At 41.3% G+C, this 18,621-nt stretch overlaps 1 protein-coding gene across 1 annotated transcript in view; it reads right to left on the bottom strand.

The window, feature by feature from the left end:
• Positions 1-15,287, bottom strand: part of LOC134480523 (uncharacterized) — a 31,508-nt gene extending 16,221 nt beyond the window's left edge. The window contains exons 1-4 of the mRNA XM_063268044.1: positions 12,508-15,287; positions 11,634-11,793; positions 10,163-10,294; positions 9,311-9,494 (exon numbers count right to left, since the gene is read on the bottom strand). Coding sequence (XP_063124114.1) covers positions 9,311-9,494; positions 10,163-10,294; positions 11,634-11,793; positions 12,508-12,637 — 606 coding nt within the window. The 5' untranslated portion in view covers positions 12,638-15,287. The remainder of the gene's footprint in view (positions 1-9,310; positions 9,495-10,162; positions 10,295-11,633; positions 11,794-12,507) is intronic.
• Positions 15,288-18,621: the final 3,334 nt, after the last annotated feature.

Raw genomic sequence — 18,621 nt, 5'->3', positions numbered from 1 at the left:
AGGGGATTCTGTCAAGTTGTCTTGTGTGGGACCAGATACCAAGCTATGACTGGTAAGCCTAAAATCACCTGTTCCCGAAACTGACAGAACTTACAGAAAATACATACTTTCTTATCATTCCTCTGCCCCGATGGTCAGAGATTTATTGAGCACCTACTACGATCCTAGCACTGTGCATCTAAGGGTGTAATGGTTAATCAAAAACTTAATAAAAAGCTTAATTAAGGAATAAAGAAAAATGAACCATAATTTTGAAACTCAGAATTTAATATAGGCAAAACCACCATTTCTTTTTTTTTTTATTAACTTGAGTATTTCTTATATACATTTTGAGTGTTATTCCCTTTCCCGGTTTCCGGGCATACTTCCCCCTCCCCCCTCCCCTTCTTAATGGGTGTTCCCCTCCCCATCCTCCCCCCTTGCTGCCCTACCCCCAACAATCTAGTTCACTGGTGGTTCAGTCTTAGCAGGACCCAGGGCTTCCCCTTCCACTGGTGCTCTTACTAGGATATTCATTGCTACCTATGAGGTCAGTGTCCAGGGTCAGTCCATGTATATAGTCTTTAGGTAGTGGCTTAGTCCCTGGAAGCTCTGGTTGCTTGGCATTGTTGTACATATGGGGTCTCGAGCCCCTTCAAGCTCTTCCACTTCTTTCTCCGATTCCTTCAACGGGCGTACTATTCTCAATTCAGTGGTTTGTTGCTGGCATTCGCCTCTGTGTTTGCTGTATTCTGGCTGTGTCTCTCGGGAGAGATCTACATCCCGCTCCTGTCGGCCTGCACTTCTTTGCTTCATCCATCTTGTCTAATTGGATGGCTGTATATGTATGGGCCACATGTGGGGCAGGCTCTTAATGGGTGTTCCTTCTGTGTCTGTTTTAATCTTTGCCTCTCTATTCCCTGCAAAGGGTATTCTTGTTCCACTTTTAAAGAAGGAGTGAAGCATTCACATTTTGATCATCCGTCTTCAGTTTCTTTGTTCTAGGCATCTAGGGTAATTCGAGCATTTGGGCTAATAGCCACTTATCAATGAGTGCATACCATGTGTGTTTTTCTGTGATTGGGTTACCTCACTCAGGATGATATTTTCCAGTTCCGAACATTTGCCTACGAATTTCATAAAGTCATTGTTTTTGATAGCTGAGTAATATTCCATTGTGTAGATGTACCACATTTTCTGTATCCATTCCTCTGTTGAAGGGCATCTGGGTTCTTTCCAGCTTCTGGCTATTATAAATAAGGCTGCTATGAACATAGTGGAGCATGTGACTTTTTTATATGTTGGGGCATCTTGTGGGTAGATGCCCAAGAGAGGTATAGCTGGATCCTCAGGCAGTTCAATGTCCAATTTTCTGAGGAACCTCCAGACTGATTTCCAGAATGGTTGTACCAGTCTGCAATCCCACCAACAATGGAGGAGTGTTCCTCTTTCTCTGCATCCTCGCCAGCATCTGCTGTCACCTGAGTTTTTGATCTTAGCCATTCTCACTGGTGTGAGGTGAAATCTCAGGGTTGTTTTGATTTGCATTTCCCTTATGACTAAAGATGTTGAACATTTCTTTAGGTGTTTCTCAGCCATTCGGCATTCCTCAGCTGTGAATTTTTGTTTAGCTCTGAACCTGCTTTTTTTGAACCGGCTTTTGAGATGTCTCCATCCCGGCCCTCTGCTGGCAATCCCTATCATTGTATGTTGTCCCCAGCATTAGGCAGAGCAATCAGACAACAAGAGGAGGTCAAAGGGATACAGATTGGAAAGGAAGAAGTCAAAATATAACTATTGCAGAGGATAGGATAGTATACATGAGACTCCCCAAAAGTTACACCAGAGAACTCCTAAGTCTGATAAACAACTTCAGCAAAGTGGCTGGGTATAAAATTAACTCAAACAAATCAGTAGACTTCCTCTACACAAAAGATAAACAAGCTGAGAAAGAAATTAGGGAAATTACACCTTTCATAATAGTCTCAAATTATATAAAAATACCTCAGTGTGACTTTTATGAAGCAAGTGAAAGATCTGTGTTACAAGAACTTCCAGTATCTGAAGAAAGAAATTGAAGGTCTCAGAAGATGGAAAGATCTCCCATGCCCATGGCTTGACAGGATGAAGATAGTAAAAATGGCCATTTTTCCAAAAGTGACCTACAGATTGAAAGCAACCCCCATCAAAATGCCAAATCAATTGTTCATAGGGTTAGAAGAAATAATTTGCAAATTCATTTCGAATAACAAGTAAGGCAGGATAGCTAAAACTATCCTCAACAATAGAGGACTTCCCTGGGAATCACCATCCATGAACTCAAGCAGTTTACAGAGCATTAGTGATAAAAACTGTATGGTATTGGTACAGAGAAAGGAAGATAGACCAGTGGAATAGAACTGCAGATACAGAAAGGAACCAGCACACCTATGGTCACTTGGTTTTCGACAAAGGAGACAAAACCATCCAGTGGAAAAAGGATAGCATTTTCAGCAAATGGTGCTGGTTCCACTGGAGGTCAGCATATGGAAGAGTCCAAATCATCCCCTTCTTATTGCCCTGGACAAAGCTTAAGTCCAGGTGGATCAAGGACCTCTAAATCAAACCAGATACACTCAATCTATAGAAGCAAAAGTGGGGAAGCATCTTGAACACAAGGACACTGGAAAAAATTTCCTGAGCAAAACATGAATGGCTTATGCTCTACGATCAAGAGTAGTCAAATGGGACCTCATAAAGGTACAAAGCTTCTGTAAGGCAAAGGACACTGTGGTTAGGACAAAACATAAACCAACAGATTGAGAAAAGACCTTTACCAATCCTACAACTGATCGAGGGTTAATATCCAAAATTTAGAAAGAAATCATGAAGTTGGACAGTTGGACTGTAGGGAGACTAATAACCCTATTAAAAATTGTGGTTCAGAGCGGAACAAAGAATTCACAGCTGAGGAATATGGAGTTGCTGAGAAGCACCAAAAGAAATGTTTAACATCTTTAGTTATAAGGGAAATGGAAATCAAAAAAACCCCGAAATTCCTCCTCACACCAGTCTGAATGGCTAAGATAAAACACTCAGGTGACAGAAGATACTTGCAGGGATTTGAGAAGGAGGAACACTCCTCCATTGTTGGTGAGATTGCAGACTGGTACAACCATTCTGGATATCAGTCTGGAGGTTCCTCAGAAAATTAGACATTGCACTAGCTGAGGCCCAGCTATACCTCTCTTGCACATATACCCAAAAGATGCTCCAACATACAACAACGCACACCCTCCACCATGTTCATAGCAGCCTTATTAATAATAGTCATAAAATGAAAAGATCCCAGATGCCCTTCAACAGAGGAATGGAAACAGAAAGTGTGGTACATCTACACAATGGAGTACTACAGAGATATCAAAAACAATGACTTCATGAAATTCATAGGCAAAGAGAATGAACTAAGACATATCATCCTGAGTGAGTTAACCCAATCACAGAAACACACACATGGTATGCACTCATTGACAAGTGGATATTAGCCCAAATGCTCAAATTCTCCAAGATTCACAGACCAAATCAAATTCAGGAAGGATGACCAAAATGCTGATTCTTCACTCCTTCCTTTAAAGGAGAAGAAGAATCCCTATTGAAGGGATAGGGATGCAAAGTTTAAAACAGAGCCTAGAGGAATGTCCATTCAGAGTCTACCCCACATGTGTCCTATATATATACAGCCTTCAAACTAGATAAGGTGGATGAAGCTAAGAGGTGCAGGTTGACAGGAACTGGATATTGATGTCTCCTGAGAGGCACAGCCAGATCATGTCAAATACAGAAGCGAATGCTAGCAGCAAACCTTTAAACTGAGAACTGGATCTCAGTTGGAGGAATTACAGAAAGATTGAAAGAGCTGAAGGGACTTGCAACCCCATAAGGACAACCATGGCTGCCAAGCAGAGTTCCCAGAGACTAAGCCAGTACCAATCACTATACAGGGACTGTGCCATGGCCTCATCTGCATGTGTATCAGAGGATGGTCTTCTTGGGCACAAATAGAATGAGCAGCCCTTGGTCCTGCCTGGGAAAGTGGATGGATGGTGAAGGGAACACCTTATAGAAGAGGGGGAGGGCGATGGTATTCAGACTTATTTCTGGAAAACAAGGAAGGAATAACATTTGACTTCGAAATGAAAGATATCCAATTAAAATTCAACAACAACAAAATGGTGTTTAGAGCTTCAAATAAAAAAAGTCACAATCAGGAAACACAGAATTGTATGCCTATGGTTTTCTTCAAATATGCTCAGGGCCCAGGTAGGTTCTGGGTCCAGGCTGAACCAAGCAGGTTCCTGCCGCTGACTGCTCCTCTATTCCTGTTTCCAGAGGCATCATGCAGATTAATATTGGGCCAGAGATGTGGGAAGAGCTAGGCAGAAGTGGCTTTCTGTCCTGTGGTCTCAGGATTATCTTCATTCCTGGGTGTTCAACACCCTCTGCCCCCGGATTTGGGTGCAGGATTTCCGATTGCTTTAAAATCCCTTATACCATGTTTATATGTCCTAGGAGATATTACAGAGAAATTAATGTTTATCCCATTAATTTGTTCAACATGCTCATCCACAGAGTATAATTTAGAGGTAACTATATATTTGACAGCAAGCATACACAGTGGGTACGATATGCATGATGAACTGGAAATTCACAGAGTTGGAAACACAGTGAACAGTGACTGTATAATTGCCTTTGAATCTCAGTAAGACTGATGCACAGTGCCCATGAGAATGCAGAGATCGATCCCTCCCTGATAGCTGTGGGACTTCAGATGTTGACATTAGTGATCAATAAAGAAGGTTCTTAAGAGTGAAGTGTTTGAGATTACTCTTTTATTCAACAGAATACATCCAATTTACTTGATAGTAACCAGATACAGGTAGTCAATATATATAGTCTAAATCCTTATCAAAATAGAAAAGCAAATGAACAAAACAACAACAACACATAAATAACAAATCTTCAAATGAATAGAATGAAAACCAAATAACCAAAATAATCAAAACTCAAGCAAACTTTAAATAGAGGAATTTCGCTAAGCATTCTTTTGCTGCTCCTTTTGCAGAACTGGCTTATAGCCTGTGGCTTGCCTTGGAGACATAGTAGACAAGCAGTTACTGATGGTAATAATGTTTTCAAGAGAAGTGGAAGTAGGTCTGTTTTGTTGGAGTGGGGGTATTAAGGAAAAAGCCTACGAATACTGAGTATAAATGATATTACAGACTTTGTTTCATAGTCTGTCCAATGTTGTGAACTGATCTCCATGAAACTCTTCTGGATGACCCATCAGGACAAGTACAAATTTACACGTGCACAGTCTTTCTGGATGACCAGCAGCTCTTGATTTTTGTGCATCAACACTTCTCTGAGTTCCTCCAAAAGTGTACACTTGCTGGAGAAAGCTGAGGTGAAAGTAAGGCCTATTCAATCCAAAGAAGTTAAACTAAAGGAGGAAAGTGCAGTCCACAATTGCTATGGACATTACAGATGAGATGCAATAGTGGTGTATTTGCTGTGCACACATAGTTCTCCTCCTGTAGCTCTTCTCTCCAAGGGAGATCTTGTCCTGGTCTGTGTCATGTTTGAGTTTCTGCTATAGAATTTCAGACCTAGCAGAGTGAGGGAATAAAGGTTTAGTGAGTGGTTGTCAATTCAGCTCTCCCTCTTACATCAGCTCTGTTCAGTTGGACAATCCAGCATGACCTGTCAGCTGAGGTCAGTCCCTGCATCCCCAAGTGTCATAGAGTACCTGGGCTTGGATTTATATCTCAGCTTTTCAAACTGCTAGAATTTGAACTGTGGAATATGCACTGTACTGGGATTAAGAGAAAAATGAGCATATTTTGTCACTGGTCCAGGTTTATTATATTGAATAATAACATTGTAGCTGGGTCTGAATCTGAGTTCAAGAATGGTATGAGCAACCTAGAATACCATGTGGATTCCTTCTGGAGAACATGTCCAGAAATGTGGTGAAAGTTCTGATTATGTTAGCACTGAAGGAACCTGCGTAGGTTCAATTTGTAACCACTGAATCTGCAAATACACAGAGAAGCCATCACACTTCAAATCCATGCTCACTGAACAGATCCTGTAATCACTGAGAATGTGCTCCATGCAAATCCTCACAGCATACACAAGGAACAGTAAAGTTTATTGTGATGGAGATACATAACAGCACCCCTGTAAGACTATGCTTATTGTAATGCAATTTGTGAGAGGACAGATGAGAAAATGTTCTCAGATCTTATCAGAGAGTTAACAGGAAGAAAGAAGTACAAAATACAAAGAAATCCTGAGGATTATACATATTGTGTCATGGACAAAATTGACATAAACTGTACCAGAACAATACTCTGGGTAGTTCTTTAGGTGACTGAAGGTGAAAACCTTGTTAGTGGTCAGCCATCCAAAAAGGATAGTTATATAGGGACAGGAAATCCAATTGGCTTCTGCCAGTCTGTGTTCCTGCCTGATCTCAAAAATATCAGAATGCTTCTACAATGTTCCTCCCATGCCACTTTCCTGGTTGATCAGTTCTTTCTGCTTCAGAATGTCCTGCATTCTTTCCTCTAATCCTTCCTTATTCTGGTCATCAGATGAGTGTACTGTCAATGGAAGCATGCAGGCATGTGTGCACACACAAACACACACACAGATACACAGACACACTAATACTAACTCGCAAACACACAAGCCATTTGTGTTTACACAATATAAACATAGTACATTGCAGTGTTTACTTTCCCTTTTAATGATTAATATAAAGATTCCCCAGGATACTCTGCAGGCCTAAAAACAAATGTTGAGTGGGTTATGAACATAGTGGTCATAGCCTATAGACAGCTCAGTCAGTGATGTGCTGTCCTCCCATAAACCGACATAGAATCAGGGTTCTTTCCCTATTACCAATCTGGCTTAGCAAGTTTCCAAGGCTGTGTAGAGCAGTCTTGTTTCCCAGCACATGATCATATGTTGGTGGTGGACTAGACTCCTGTTCTTGTTCACTGTTTCAGACTTTCCCCATAGAGTGCAGCTTCTTCTAATAGGAGCTCTCTTTACCATAGCCTGAGTGACTTCATGCCCAAAGCTATGCCCCCAGAATCATAGGAAATCTCCATAACCAGGATCCAAATGAACAATGTTTCTACCTATAATGTGATTGTGTCACAGATATTCGGAGTAAATAAACAAATGCTTACATGGATTATCTCACACTGAGTCATAATCCATTTAAAGGCTCCAACCTCTCATACAGTTTCCCTCCTTGGACCACTACAACCCAGATGTGCTCTAGTTGCACACCTATTCTTTTCTCTGGGATCTCCGGGTCAACTAAGACTTCTGTTCCACTTAAAGAACATGGCTTCTCACAGGCCTTTCTGATCGTCCACTAACAGACCCGTCTGAATTTCATCATTTCTCCTAACTCCATTATGGCTGAAATTAACTGAGAGAAAATGATGTTGATTGACAACACTTGCAGAATGCTACACAGATAACATAGAGGAGCGCTTTAGATTATCTGTGCACCTAAAGGGACTCCTGAAACTGCCCTGTTCTTGCACCACAGGATAGCTATGGGGCTTTTGCTGGATGACGATACAACTCCAAGCAACTCAAATTCTCAATGAATAAAATCCAAGCCAAACTCCCAGGGGAAGTTGTAGTGTGCCAAGGTAGCTGGAAAGAAATGGTAGCAGGCCATGTGGAAAGCAACCTTGGAGAAGACACAGTGAGTGACACAACCTTGCAGTGGCCTTTCACAATTCACAAAGAACAGAGAAGGATCATAAACTCATGGATTTTATAAAGCAGCCCCCCCTTACCTCCATGTACTCCATTCCTTTGATGTGCTCCAAAGGATTTCGATGCAGACCAGTCATTTTTCCCTAATCACTTGAAAATCTAACTTTACAAGTGTTTTGGGTTCTTTTGCTGTACAGAGATAGGTGGAGATACCAAGTGATTGGGGTGCTATATTTGATATTCATGGAGGCAAAGTGAACTCATGAAACATGGCAATAGAGACTCACTTGTGCAATTATGCACAGGGAAACACACACACACAAACACACACATTCACACACACACACACACACACACACACAAAAGAACCCATACTAGAAACACTTGGAAAATCATCCAGAATTAAACCCACAACATGAGCATAAACATGCTGAGCCACAGCTGGTACACACAAACACACACACACACACACACACACACATACACACACTCACACACACAGAGTCACATATAAACACCCTAACACACACTCACAGACACACTCACACACACTCACACACACATACACACATACACCCACTCACACACACATACTCTATCACACACCCATACAGACACACACACAAACAAGCACAAACATACATACACACACACACACACACACACACACACACACACACACACACACACCAAAAATCGCAAGTCGGCAGAAAACAATGAAGATCCCATCACACTGGAGGAACAACATAATATAGACTATTCAAAGCAGGTATTTTAAGAGAGAATCACTACTCAGCCATTTTTCCTGAGAGGAACAAAAAGGCCTAGATAGCACTCTTCTTGATGAGAATGGGGGTAGATAACTCTGTTCTTGAAGTCTCAAATCTCTCATGCCAATTGTCAGGTTTTGAGAACACCTTTCCACATCCCTGCTTTTCCAAGCATCTACAGAGTATAAGATCAAGATATGAACTCTCCAGCAACACTCGAACAAAACAGGACTGACATGCTGCTACTCTTTCTCTGTCAGGTACCATGATTTAGGAAGCATGAAGAGATGGTCTTGATATACAGGGAAAATGGTGGAGAAAGAACAAATCCACCAAAAGATGACAATGACAACCATTTCTTTGGCATTTCCACCAGGCTCTCCTCCTTCTAAACTATTTAGTTCCTGGAATCTCACAGGACCCCTGCAAAGAAAATGGGCTCTGGGCTTTTGCTTCATCCCTCAAAGCCCTGCTCTAGTCTAAAGAGGGGCTCCCACATAGCACCCTCCACACATATGGCATGTAGTGCTGTGATGTGTGATCAACCCATCTCCCTTAATAAACTGCAGATTCTCGAAGAGCAGGAGCATTTGCGTTCCAAACACGCAGTTTCTTGAAGAGGGGCTATCTCCACAGAAAGCCTTGTAAACCATCACATAAATGAACACTTGGACGAGACCTAGGTCAGGACATAGATCCCTCAATAGACAGCTACATTGGTTGTCTATGTTTATGGTAAGACATGAGGACAGCCTGACCCTGAGTCCTAACCCTACCTGCTGTTGCTTGGCACTGGGGTCACAGATGTTCATTCCGGCCTCTTCACAGAGCCTCTTTGCCTCCACAGAGGATGCTGGCAGTTCAGTCTGCTCCACCAGCAGTTTTCTCTTCTCATTCAGCAAAATTTGTATATTGTTCTTCAATTGAGCTTGTTCACGCAGGAGCTGGGAGTGCCTCACGCTGAACCACAAACAAAAAATGGTAAATCCCTGCCAGCTTCTATTTGCCTGTCACTCTTGCAAGTACAATCATCCCTTTAAGTGTCCTCATCCCCAGAAATCCCCAGACTAGAGCCACACTATACAAGTTAGCACCAATTAGAGGAGGTCAAATCCAGAGGACACATTCCCTGTGAATGAAAGTACTTCTGAAAATCCTGACACTAAGACGGTTTATATAAATCAAGGTAGAAGAAATGGTCCATAAGGGAGCTCATATTTCCATAGTATGCTGAAACCATCTGCAAGTAGAGGTCAAATCCCCTCTGAGGGAGGATAGAAGACCCAATAGCTATACAGTCTTTCCATGTGTTTCTCATGGATCACAGATCTTTAAATCTCCTGTCAGAGTGCTAGAGATTCAGAGTTGATTGATATTCCCATCATGGTGCAAACCTTTTCTATCTAGAGGATCCTTAATGGGGAAAATAACAATTGGAGGGTCTTCTACACCCTTCACATGTAGGACAACTGAGTCCAAGAGCTACAAATCTAAGACCCTTGCCAGGAGGCAGGCTTCTTGTTAAGAGTCAGACACCATGGAAACAGAGCCCTGACTTTTGTTAAAGTCATACAGGACAGAAGTATTCCCTGCCTAGTGCTGGGTTCTCATCTCTGTCAGCGACTCACCGGTAGGAACTGTTCACTTGTATGAGCTCCTTGTACCTCTCCATGGCATCACTTATTGAGTTGGTCATCATTTGCATAGCCATCATTCTCATCTCATGTTCGGATTGAAGGACTGGCAATTCGACATCCAGCCTGGGTTAGGTCAAGGCCAAAGGAACAAATAATGTTTTGAACTCACGATTTCAGAATTAGGAGAAATGTAAATAAAAAATATATAATAAAAAAGTTCAAATTCAAGGAATGGTGGAAGGGAAGAAATTGGCAAATTCAAAAACCAGACCAAAACCCAACAGTGAGACTCAATCCACAGAAAATATTTCCATGTAAATAAGCAAATTTTGTTTTGAAATAAGGACTCCTTAAAAGCTTGGGGAGAATGGTTCTGCAAAGACTTACTATATAGGAGTGGGCAGAGCCTGAGACCTGCCTGTTTGGAATAACAACTGTCAAGAATTCATTCCCACAGTGACCCTTTCTAGGTCACAATAAACCATCACTGGATAGTTAAAAAAATAAAAAACTAACGATCAAAGCAGGTAAAAAAAATTAGGTGAAATCAGACTGTTCTCTCAATTACTTAAACCCAGTATATTGCACATACTTGCTCCTTCAAAGTATTTGTACTGGTTAAGTTTATTATCCTGGGCACAGGAAAACAGAGCCACGGTACCAATTGGAGGGACCTGACCTTCAAGAGCTGGCCAGGTGAGCATGATGGAATTGACTAGTTCAGGAAGAATATTCCTCCAGTCTGTGCCACAGCTTTGGGCCCAAGAGAAAGCTGTGATGACATTTCTCTTGTTTTGAAAGCAGGTATACTCAATCCTTGGTTTCTATAGTTACATGAATTCTCAGAGGGCATAACTAAGTTTGACAGGGAAGAGGATTTATAGCACCTCCTCCCCTCGGGAGAGTCCTGGGTGCAACCAAGGTATACAGAAGGAGCAAAGTGCTCTGTTGATCAATGTGGGCCTCCACGTACTCATCACTATCATGACCTGCAGAGTGTGTATCAAACAAATCCTCAGACCCCATCAAAGGTCCCAGACGTCCTGATCCTGAGTAAAACACCACATGTACTTCCACATACATACATACCAACCCATATCCAAACACATTTAGAATGCCAACTACATTCATGGAGGTGCCATAGAATCAGTGTATAATGAACAAATTCAGAGGAAAGAGTGATGACGTGCAGGCATTTCATTCACACACACAGTTGCAGCAAGTGTGACCAGGTCCTTCTAGCTGCTGACAGAACCAATGCCTCTCCAACCACCTCAGGCTAAACTACAAAAAAGGTTAACCCGAAACACACACAGCACCTAGCTTATCTCACAAGGTAATGCCTGCCAAATCTCCTTAAAATCCAGGATGAGAGGTGAAACTCTCTCGTGCTATGAGGAAATCTCGGGTTAGCAGGAAGAGAGCACAAGAATGTGTACAGGTTACTGGGCATAATGACTACCTGTGGTCCCAATCATCATAGATATAAAGGTCCAGGATTTGATAAAGTTCATCCCTCTCGAATTGACACTTCTGGATTTCAAATTTGAATTCCTCCAGTTCCTTTAGACACTCCTCTTGCTTACTGATGACACTTTGGGATGATGCCTTCCTACCAAAACCTGTAGATAGATAAACCCAAGTGAATGTGCATATTTGATGGCCCATGGCAGAAAAGATCATTCTGAATCCCAAAAGGAGGTTGAGGAAGGGGAAATAGAAGAGACTGGGTGAATCCCTGAAAGAGCAGAAAAGCTTTCTTAAAGGTGGATTTTTAAGCTATGTCCCTCTTCCCAACCTCTAATGCCATACACGTGCCACACTCACTATTACAGGACCCCTCACCCTGAACAGTATAACCTGACTGATACATAAACGTCTGGGACATTGTTATCTCATATCAGATGTGGTGCAGTTAATCCTGGAGTTCATAATGCTTAGCACCATCAAGCTCTAATCATGTGTGTTGCAGCCCAAAGTGTCTGAGCACTCAATTCATGAGTAGGAGTGCATCCTTCCGTGTTCTCGCCATCAGAGACTTATGTAACCTACAGTAATCTAGAGGATGAAGTGCTTCAACTCCCAACCATGGATGGTCACATTGTTAATCTCACAGTGCCTCCTCCTGCCATTCATTGACACATTTATAAAGCTTCAAGAAAAGACACTAAAGGCTTACCACTTTCTGGCATTCTCTCAAAGTAAAGATTAGGAACTCCTGACTCTTGGTTTGCCTTTGTGAAATCCCAAGGCTCCTGCTTCTAAGGCCTAGTCTTAGAAGGCACATCTCAAACCTACCTCCTTGAGGATGTGTCCCAACTCTGCCTAGGACTCACCAAGCCTTCCCCAGAATGATTTCCTCCTTCCTGTTTCACTAGAGAAGGGGTCAGCTTCCCTCTGACCTGGTGTGCTCTCTCCTTGATCTCCCCTTTCCTTCCGAAATATCCTGAGCTGCTGGCGAAACATGCCTGCTTGTGAACCCAAAGGGAACTGAAGAAATATCCCAAAGGCAGTTGGTGTCACCACAACACTGGTGACATCACAGACGATTCTAGGGATCTCTTAGATACAAAAGATTGTCCAGTGAAGGGCTTACAGATGATGTCACTGGAAAGTTCTATGGCCTACCTACTAACCAACTCTCTCCAATGTGATGAATTGCTGTGGAGACCTTTCCTCCAGTCTCTCATGTGTCACTGGGAATACCATTTGGCAACCTCTATTTCAAAGCTAGATGTTTCTCTCTGCTTCATTAGAAGTCAACAATGCTTTTGCTGGGGAGAGTTCCTTACAACCCTCAATTGGAGAACAGATTTTTCTTAGCACCCAAATCTCTAGGGGCCAAGGAGGGAGATTTTTCTTAAAAGTAAATCTACTACTCGAGACAATGATGTGACATACATTTCGATTCCTAAGCTTTTCCCTTTTTCTGGAGGCCAATATGTTTCTTCTATACCTCTGAATATATAAAACCGAGAAATAGTTGATTATTGTGCAGTCCTTGACAGCTGACATTGTTTCCAATTACATATCCATGTATTTCACAAAATCAATGGTCTATAATCCTATTTTTTTTTTGCAATAAAAACTCCTTTTTCTTGGGAACATAGGGACCAACTACAGGGCATATATAAAATAATAAATTTCTTTCCCTTTTATATATTAAATAGGGCATCCTCCCTTTCTCAAATATAACAAGACAATTAAATTGGACGTCAGTGAGCAAATGTCAACTTGGAGCTTGTGTTACTACATTGTAACGACATAGCCCTCACTTCTCCAATATCATTCTTTCTGAATAGGCAAGTCTAGGCATGAGAATATTGGGGGCTGCACCATGATCCTTTACTCCTACCAAACATAAGAATCAGGAGGATGAGAAGGGAGTGGAATGGCCTGAGTTCAGGTTGAACCTCAATTTTAATGGGTCCATAAGTTCAGCAGGGAGTCCATTTGGCATTGTGATATATGGATTTTGTCTTCTTATCCTTGGTGTTATAATTCCACCTGAATGTGTGCTATAATGCCACCCCACCTCACAGATGTAAGAGTAAAAATCATGTTTGACCTTTCTGGGAAGAGCTCTGCCTTTTACTACCATCTAGAGTTATACAACATCACTTTACAAAGCTCAGAAGAGAGGGGTGCAATGTGCACCCCTTAGAAGTTGAGGATCTTTTCTTCTAATTAAGGACTTGTTTTTCCTATGTAAATTTTCCCTTGTTCTTTTACTAATGGTGGCTGACTTCTTTCCTGGACTGAGGTAAACTGGAGTCCAATCTTTTGGATTACCTAACCTTCTATTTTTGAGATGACAGTCCCACCAAGGGTCCTACTGCATACAGAAGGTATGAATAAGTCTCAGGGGCTGGAGTAAGTTAAAAAGGTCTGTGACAACAAAGAACTGATTAAGAAAACAAGAGCCCAGCTGCTCATCAAGATCACAGTTGTATGATAGTAAGAAAATGTGAATAGGGCATCGGGTGAGAAGATAAATTAATTAGGAGGTCATAGGCCTAGAAGGGTTAACCTTTGCTCTCAGTGGAGCTGCCATTCTTTCTGCCATTCCTCACCCTCTGCCACAGGACCAGAGACTTCCCCATACAACTGGCTGGCCTTGCCAAAGACCTGGCAGGGCTTCTCCCTGTAGAATAGGAAATGCAGAGTCCATGAGGACTCACCAAGAGGTCTCCTCCACACAGGTTCCTTGTTGTCAAAGGGAAATGTTCCTGCAGAATCCTGCCATGGCAGCAGGAATTTCAACCTGGCTGCTCTTGGTCCAGCTCACTGGGTGCAGGCCTGAGGCCCAGGGGTATCTGGGGAAAAGCAGTAGGCACTACCTCACAGCTCTCTCTTTGTTGCTAGGACTGTGATGGGATTTTTGTTTTTTTATGTGATTTATCAGAAATACCTAAAAAGGTGATTAAAGTTGCAACATGCCTTCATACCCAGACTGCAGAATGTTTTTACATCGTTGTTGTTCCTGTTTTATGTTTGGATTTTGTTTTTTAATCCCCTCAGGAAATTTCCCTGTGCTTAGAATGTTAAGCACATGCTCAGGAGGGATCGATTATTCAAGTTCGGAAAAGCTTTTGTTCTCACCATCACTCCACAGATGATGCCATTACATACTTTGAAATAAGAAAACAGTTACAGAGAAGTAAATTAACCTGTAAGCTATCACAGAAGAAACACATCATGATTGTGGAATGGCACCGCAGTATTTTGTATTTCCTAAGTTATTTTTATTTTAAACTTTTTTATTGGATATTTTGGGTACATTTCATCTTTTTTAAATCCTTAAAGGTATCTTTTATTCCTCTCCTCCCATTTACAAGGTGGAATTTCACATGTAATTGTTAGTCCAGATGGTTTGGTCAATAGCTTAGATATCACCTTGGCCTAGTTTCCTTGGCATAAGCTGAGTTAGAAGCAGACTCAAAGGTTCAGGACTCAACAAATAATGAATTCCAATACATCTGGATACCTAGCCTCACACCCAGGAAGGGACTGTATTTCCATTAACTATTTAAAAAAAAGATGCAGTTCATTAACATGTAAAAAATTTCTCAAGTATATTAAAGTGTTTACCATGATCATACAGTTTTTCAAATACCTGGCATTCATCTTTTTCCAAAACCTCAAATTTCTTTCTTATTCACATTTTTTTGATTATTTTTTGGTATTAGTATCATTTTTTTAAATTTCAGTTTTTTTAATAGATATATATGTTTTATTCAAACGTTATTCCCTTTCCCAGCTTTTGGTCCATAAGCCCCCCTGCCGTGCCCTCTCCCATATGTATGGTCCCCCAATCCATGCCACTTAGAAACCCCTTCCCGGACATTCCCCTGCACTCAGGGTCCAACCTTGTTAAGAACAAGGGCTTCCCCTTCCACACGTGCCCCAACAAGGCTATTCTCTCCTACATATGCAGTTGGACCCCTGGGTCAGTCCACGTATAGTCTTTTGCTAGTGGTTTATTTGGTTGGCATTGCTGTTCTTATGGGGTTGCAAGCCCTTCAGCTCTTTGAATCCTTCCTCTAATTCCCATAAAGGGTGTCCTGTTCTCAGTTCAGTAGTTTACTGCCAGCAATGACCTCTTTATTTGACATGCTCTGGATGTGTCTCTCAGGGGAGATGTATATCCGGTCCCTTTCAGTAAGCACTTTTTAGCTTCATCAATCTTACCTAGTTTTGCTGGATGTATATATATATGAGCCACATGTGGGGCAGACTCGGAATGGCTGTTCCTTCAGTCTCTGCTTTAGATTTGGCCTCCATATCCCCTCCTATGGATATTTTTGTTCCCCATTTTAAGAAGGAGTGGGAACATCTGCACTTTGGTCATCCTTCTTCTTGAGTTTCCTGAGATCTGTTGATTGCATCTTGGGTAATTTGAGGTTTTGGTCAATATCCACTTATCAATGAGTGCATACTGTCAATGAGGGGTGCTGAGTACCTGGAAGAGAATGGGGGACAGGAGACGCGAAGAAGGACGCCAAGACAAGAGTCTTATCAAGGTGACAATTTTATTTTTCCCCAAGGCTGAATTTGTACCATAAAAAGGGTAACAGAGAGAGGAGAGAAGTAAGAAAATTTACCCACGCCAAGGACACAATATTCGTGTGGTCAGGGAATCGGCTGATGTTGATAGGTTGTCAGAAAACTCACAGGTTTGTAATATCTATTAGTCAGCAGGATGTTGGTTTTTCAGAAAGGTTACAGGTCATCACATTGGGTATCTTAACGTCACACGTTATCATATGATTATTCATCTTGATCACCACATTTGTATTAGTCTTCTGCAGCTGGCTGGGGATTTTCCATGAACCCAGTCATACTTAATGCTAACCATAATAATAACATCAATAATGGAGGGCTTCAAGGCCATCGCTCCCAAGAGCATATCAAGTGTGCTTTTCTGTGATTGGATTACGTCACTATGGATGATATTTTCTAGCTCTTTCCATTTGCCTATGAATTGAACGTAGTCATTGTTTTTGATAGCTGAGTGGTACTCCATTGTGTAGATGTACCACATTTTTCGAATAAATTCCTCTGTTGAAGGGCATCTGGGTTCATTCCAGCTTCTGGCTATTATGAATAAGGCTGCTATGAACATCGTGGATCATATGTGTTGTTGTATGTTGGAGCATCTTTTGAGTATATGCCTTGGACAGGTATAGCTGTGTGCTCAGGTAGTGCAATGTCCAATTTTCCAGGAACGTTCAGACTGATTTCCAGAGTGCTTGTACCAGTTTACAATCCCAGCGACAATGGACGAGTGTTCCTCTTTCTCCACATCCTCGCCAGCGTCTGTTGTCACCTGATTTTTTGATCTTAGACATCCTGACTGGTGTGAGGTGGATTCTTAGGGTTGTTTTGATTTGCATTTCCCTGATGACTAAGGATATTGAGCATTTCTTTAGGTGCTTTTCAGCTATTCTATATTCCCTCAGCTGAGAATGTTTTCTTTAGCTCCGAACCCCATTTATTAACAGGGGTGTTTGGCTCTCTGTACTCTAACTTCTTCTGTTTTGTGTATACTTTGGATATAAGCCCTCCATCATATGCAGGATTGGTAAAGATTTTTTCCCAATCTCTGGGTTGCCTTTTTGTCCTAATGACACTGTCCTTTGCCTTACAGAAGCTTTTCAGTTTTATGAGGTCCCATTTGTTAAGCATAAGCCATTGGTATTTTGTTCAGGAAATTTTCCTTAGTGCTCATGTCTTCGAGACTCTTCCCTACTTTTTATCCATTACTTTTAGTGTATCTGGTTTGATGTGGAGGTCCTTGATCCACTTGGACTTAAGCTTTGTACAGGGTAATAAGAATGGGTCAACTTGCATTCTTCTACATGTTGACCTCCAGTTGAATCAGCACCATTTGTTAAAAATACTATCTTTCTTCCATTGGATGTTTTAACTCCTTTGTCAAAGATCAAATGACCATAGGTGTGTGGGTTCTTTTCTGTGTCTTCAATTATGTTCCACTGATCTGCCAGTCTGTATGCCAATACCATTCAAACTATTGCTCTGTAATACTGCTTGAGGTCAGAGATGGTGATTCCCCCAGAAGTTCTTTTATTGTTGAGTATAGTTTTGCTATCCTGGGTTTTATGTTATACCAAATGACGGCAAATTGCACTTTCTACCTTTATAAAGAATTGAGTAGGAATATTGTTGGTGATGGCATTGAATCTGTAGATTGCCTTTGACAAAATGGTCATTTTTTACCATATTCATCCTGCCAATCTATGAGCATGGGAGATCTTTCCATCTTCTGAGACCTTCTTCAATTTCTTCAGTGATTTGAAGTTCTTGTCATACAGGTTTTTTACTTGCTTGGTTCAAGTAACAGCAAGTTAATTTATATTATTTGGGACTATTGTGAAGGGTATCATTTCCCTAATTTCTTTCTCAGCCTGTTTACCCTTTGAGTAGAGGAAGACTACTGAATTGTTTGGGTTAATTTTATACTCGGACAGTTTGCTGAAGTTGTTGATCAGGTTAAGTAGTTCTCTGGTGGAATTTTGGTGTTGCTTAAGTAGACTATCATATCATCTTCAAATATTAGTGTTTTGACTTCATCCCTTCTAATTTTTTCCCTTTGACCTACTTTAATTGTTTGATTGCTATGGCTAGGACGTTAAGTACCATATTGTACTTAAGTAGGGAAAGAGTGGGTAGCCTTGTCTAGTCCCTGATTTTAGTGGGATTCCTTCAATATTCTAAGTTTAGTTTGATGTTAGGTACAGGTTTGATGTATTTTGCATTTTTCTATATTTAGATTCAGGCCTTCAATTCCTGATCTTTCCAGGACTTTATTAATGAAAGGGTAATGAATTTTGTCAAATGATTTCTCAGCATCTAATGAAATGATCATGTGGTTTTGACTTTGTTTATATGATGAATTTCGTTGATGGACGTCCGTATATTAAACCATC

Source organism: Rattus norvegicus, chromosome 9, assembly GCF_036323735.1.
Source record: "Rattus norvegicus strain BN/NHsdMcwi chromosome 9, GRCr8, whole genome shotgun sequence".
Lineage (NCBI taxonomy): Eukaryota > Metazoa > Chordata > Mammalia > Rodentia > Muridae > Rattus > Rattus norvegicus.
The sequence above is the reverse complement of the archived record's forward strand: the minus strand, read 5'-3'. Positions and strand labels throughout refer to the sequence as shown.